The sequence below is a fragment of the Ipomoea nil genome, unplaced genomic scaffold (assembly GCF_001879475.1).
Source record: "Ipomoea nil cultivar Tokyo-kokei standard unplaced genomic scaffold, Asagao_1.1 scaffold0688, whole genome shotgun sequence".
Classification (NCBI taxonomy): domain Eukaryota; kingdom Viridiplantae; phylum Streptophyta; class Magnoliopsida; order Solanales; family Convolvulaceae; genus Ipomoea; species Ipomoea nil.
This window is the reverse complement of record NW_017617116.1, coordinates 8,019,609-8,024,605: the sequence shown is the minus strand read 5'-3', so window position 1 is coordinate 8,024,605 and position 4,997 is coordinate 8,019,609. Positions and strand designations below refer to the sequence as shown.

The 4,997-nt window shown below is 33.4% G+C and overlaps 1 protein-coding gene across 1 annotated transcript; it reads left to right on the top strand.

Annotated features, from left to right (window-relative positions):
- Positions 1-812, top strand: LOC109176185. The gene is made up of 3 exons (XM_019325629.1): positions 1-152; positions 239-343; positions 416-812. The coding sequence occupies exons 1-3, from the start codon at positions 54-56 to the stop codon at positions 602-604; spliced, it is 393 nt and encodes a 130-aa protein (XP_019181174.1). The 5' UTR covers positions 1-53; the 3' UTR covers positions 605-812.
- Positions 813-4,997: the final 4,185 nt, after the last annotated feature.

The window sequence follows — 4,997 nt, the reverse complement described above, 5'->3', positions numbered from 1 at the left end:
CTCCGCCTCCTATAAGTAAAACCTAACCTAAGGCCTGCAATTCATTCATAGCCATGGCCGCTAACACGTCTGGTGTCTCCGATCCGACGGCAAAGAACCCGGAACGGGATGGCGAGCATTACGAAGGCGATCCTTTGAGTGATTCCCCTGAGGTATGCGTTTGTTATTACAGTGGCCTCCCTCTCATTTCAAATCCATCCACCCATTTGATTAATTTGTTTGAATATTGTGGTTTTAGTGGTCGAACGTACTACGTGAAATTTCATCTGAAAGCCTTCAAAAACAGGGCCCTGTGATTCGTCGTCTCTGCAAATTGGCTCTTACTCATTACGAGAATAGCCAGGTATGTATACATACAAATTATGACATTTTTTTTCCACCTGGCTCACCCCCTAATTCCTTTAATTTTTAACAGCCCGGAGAAACTTACGAGTTTGTGAACCTACAGAAGGTACTGTGCGGGCAAGTTGCAGGTATAATGTATTCTGTCACATTTTGTGCCAAAAATCTGAAGAACGACGTGGTTGAAACATTTGAAGCTGTTGGTTATGATTTGATAGGGGAAGATGAGTTGAAAATTGAGACTATTACTTTGAAATACTAAGGTATTTAGCACAACCGTTTGTTCGATTTTTAGGAATGTCACCACCACTACTACTGTGCTTTTTTTTTTTTTTTTTTTTTGTTTGGATTTTGCTGTAATTTCCGCTGCTGCTTGGTATTTCAGACTATATCAGTGTAATCTAGTCAGTATTATCGCTAGCTGGAACTGAATCATGAATATTATGGTCTATTTTGTTATTGATGGAACTGAATCATGAATATTATGGTCTATTTGTTATTGATGGAACTGAATCATGAATATTATGGTCTATTTTGTTATTGATCTAATTGGAGTAACAATTAGAAGCAAAAATGTAGGAGTAGACAGTCACTTCTTGGATAGAAAGCTCCTCAACATTAAAATTTCCAATCCACCAAGTGCTTCTAATGTTCATTTTACAGATACTTTGGCAACAAAATCAACCATATCCCTTTGCTGCTGAATTTTTATATTATATATATTATAATATAGTAATATATTATATATTATATATTATATATATTATAATACTTCGTACTTAATACTTCATATATATATATTTTTTTAAAAATTGAATAACAGAGAGCGAAAACGGAAAGACGGGAATATGAAGAAGAGACGGCTCCCTCTCTCGCAGGTCACACCTACACTACAGTCCATAGCAACCCTTCAATTCTTCTCAACGGTAAGAATGAAGTTATTAAAAGCTCAGAAGTCAAATAATAGTCTTCTACCTTGCCTGGACCGCTCTTCAGTTCGCCGCCCTCTACCTCTTCTTCGCTACTCTCCCGGTCAGGAATTATTGCAGATTTAGGAATTATAGATTAGGTTAATTGTTGCAGATTTAGGAATTATTGCAGATTAGGTTAATTGTTAGGATTTAGGAATTAATTGCAGAATGATTTAGGATTATTGCAAATTAGAAAACGTTACAGAATGATTTGCAGATTACGTTTGCCACTCTGCCTCAAACGAATTATTGCAGATTTATGAATTATTGCAGATTAGGTTAATTGTTAGGATTTAGGAATTAATTGCAGAATGATTTAGGATTATTGCAAATTAGAAAAAATTACAGAATGAATTGCAGATTACATTTTGAAATTAGGAATTATTGATTTGTTGTTTAAGTTGGGAATTATGAATTGTATTTGTCTTTTAATTCTATTTCTTAGGATTCCTATGTATAATGAAATTGTAAGTTTATTAGGTTTGTTATATGAAAATTGCTTTTATTTTATTTTATTTTATTTTGTAAGTTGTGTAACATGTTTATTCATTTATTTATGTAGGGATTGAAGATACATGTTTATCCTTTGGTAGAAATAAAGATGTTGATAAAAATTGTAGCTAAACAAAATGATTGTTGCTTTTTAATACTAGAGAAAGCTAGTACTAGAGGATACATGGCAATTAATACTAGAGAAAGCTAGTACTAGAGGATGCATGTCAATTAATAACAAAAACTACAAGTAAATCATTTGTTGCTTTCTAATACTAGAGAAAGCTAGTACTAGAGGATACATGGCAATTAATGTCAAAAACTACTAGTAAATCATTCAGGAGCTTCAATTTTCACTCCTCCAAAAGATACAAATGAATAAACTGCATTTCTTTTTACTAAGCCGTAGCCGTTGTGTCCCCATTTAGCACCCCAAGTGTTTTTGAACTCATAGCACGGGATTTCATTTACTATACCGTAGCCCGTAATCAAAACTGCATGTCTCCCTGACCCATCTTTAACATCGTAAATTTCCTATTAAATATAAAAAATCAAATATAATAAATAATCAAAAGAAAATGTAAAAAATCAAACATAATAATTAATCAAATAAACTAAGAAATGAAATTATTAACTATGAGTTGAGTTTAGATAGGTTACCCCTTTTTTGAGACTAGACAAATTTGGATCGGAATGCAATAGTGCAATTAACGGGTGTTTTTGAATTTTTTCAATTATATAGCCTTCCTTCTCTGGTGAGTTAATTGTGTTGATAACTGTACTAACTTTATATTTTACTAACTGCAACAAATAAAAATTAAAAAATTAAATAAATAAATAAAAATCAAAGTATAAATAAAAATGTATTTATATTTTGAATGCAAACCGTTTCAACTCCTTTCACTTCATGTTCTTGGCTTCGCCGGCCAAGGAAGGGATAATCCACTTCTTTGCAGATACCATACTCGGTGAGGTAATCTGTAATCGTTTTGGGTGAACATCCAAATGGGCCTTCGTTAGCCATACCCTTGAACTTATCTGGAAATTTTTTTGGTAAGTGGTCAAGAAGCTCCTGTGCCGAGAGTTTGATATGATTAGAGTAGTTCTGTTCCAGGGCAAGCATGATCCCCATCAGCTCTCGGGATTGGAACACGAGACAGCCCCCTACAATTTTTATTAAAACAAATTAGTATTTTAGAAAGAGTATATTACTAGTAATTCTTTTTAAAAATGCATAAATATATGTAAATCTTACCACAATGTTTTTGATTAATAACCTCGAGTAATTTTATGTTGGAATTCTCTGTATGAGTAAAGAATTGCTATTTGAAAAAAAAATAAAAAATTAATTCAAGTATTGGCACAAACACAATTTTAAAGAGGGTACGCTGAAATATATTACCTGTACATTTTGAACTTCCTTAAAAGCCATTTTCCCTGAAAAGAAAAAAAATCAAATATCCTATTATATTAAAGGTAGACTTGTGTCATATCATAAATTATACTACAATGATGCAAGGGTAAAGTAAGGTCCTCTCCTAAAATGAGGTATAAGTTAGTTAATACTAAAGCTAAGCTTAGTGAAAGTTAACCATGATTTTATGGATTACAATTATACTCACATACAAAGCTGCCCAAAAACACAAGCTACGAAAAAAAACAATTTCACACCATCCGCTCCTGCCATTTATGTAGGCTTTGTGGCAGTGGTAGGCGAGAGGTAAAGAAGTGAATACCTATCTTTTTCCAGTTTTTTCCTTTAAATCGTTGATCAGCCTTGCTCAAAATTTCATCCTATAACAATAAGAAATTTATGTTAGCAGAAATACATAAACTTCTATATAATTAACTATTACTCAACATGATCAGTAAGCTATAATTTGTATGTTTTCCTTTTATGTGCATATCTAATAATCAGAGTAGAATTCCATGATCATACACAAGGCATTGGAAAGAACTTTATATTGCAGGTATACACAAAAAATACAAAGAAATCATCAAAACAAAATTAAAAGCTTTTGTATCAAATGGAGCTCTAGACACTAAAGAAACACTGCAGAAATATAGTATACCATTATTGTAAATTAGAATGCATGAGTTTTTTGAAAACCAGACTAAAGACATTCATTAAAAACTGAAAAGATTCGAAATACAATCCGGAGGGGTATCAACCCACAGACAGACAAAGAACCGGTTGCTCGGGCTAAGACATGAGCCACGCAGTTCGCTGATCTCCTGACATGCTGGACCTTAACGGACCCTATGTCACAGGCAATCGACCAACATTGCTTTACAAGAATGCATGAGTTTAAATACACACACTACCGTGAAAGCCAATGGATTGAGCATTGCTTAAAATTTTTAAAAAGCAACTTTGCAATAAAAAATTACTATGTTAGCAAACAGGACCTAGATCTATGGATTACACAAATTTACAACTAGAATGCTGTTGCAGCAATTTCCAGCTTGGACCATTCAACCAATGCAAATTAAATGTCAAACAAATGATCCAATAATCCTGAATCAGAGTTAAGGTTGCAGGAGATGGTGATGAGCTAACTAACAGATGCAGAAATTGAATGGAACAAATTGGTCCCATTTCTTAAATGAGCTATACTAGATAATATCATCCCTAGAAAAGCAGAGAGTAACATAAGATGAAAGGTGGATTATCTTCAAGAAAACAAGTAGATAATGAATACTTAAACAAGCAAGATATATGCATGCTTACATAGTTTCAAGACAAGTGTCATGCAAAAATCTGGAATGTAACTTTGAAAAGTAGTAAGCACATGATGTTGAATTGCTAAAGTTATATACTTTGAGGATATAATTTGCATGTTTTCCCTTTATGAATATCTATAATAATCAGATTTACAGTTCTTGATAATGAAATTGTATTGCCTAAATATGTACAGATACATAGACCTAAATCAAGAGAACAAAATACGTAAATATGTAAACCTGATGTAAACTCTCAGTTGGGTGACCTCTTGTGTTTGTACTGGAGCAATGGGGGCAAGGGATGAGCGAGGCCGCCGCTGGGCTGAAGGCGAGCGGTGCGGGTAGAATACCAGGGCCGAAAGCGAGGGAGGAGTCCAACTACAAATTCAAGAACGGGAAAAAGAAACGGTATACATGGCGATTCCGTATATACTCTAAAAAAAATTTTAAAATAAAAATAAATTATAT

Bases quoted from the DNA above. Each gene is read 5' to 3' on its own strand.
- LOC109176185 (XM_019325629.1), top strand. From the start codon at position 54: ATGGCCGCTAACACGTCTGGTGTCTCCGATCCGACGGCAAAGAACCCG. The intron at 153-238 runs GTATGCGTTTGT...TTGTGGTTTTAG, and splicing joins CTTTGAGTGATTCCCCTGAG to TGGTCGAACGTACTACGTGA. The intron at 344-415 runs GTATGTATACAT...AATTTTTAACAG, and splicing joins CTCATTACGAGAATAGCCAG to CCCGGAGAAACTTACGAGTT.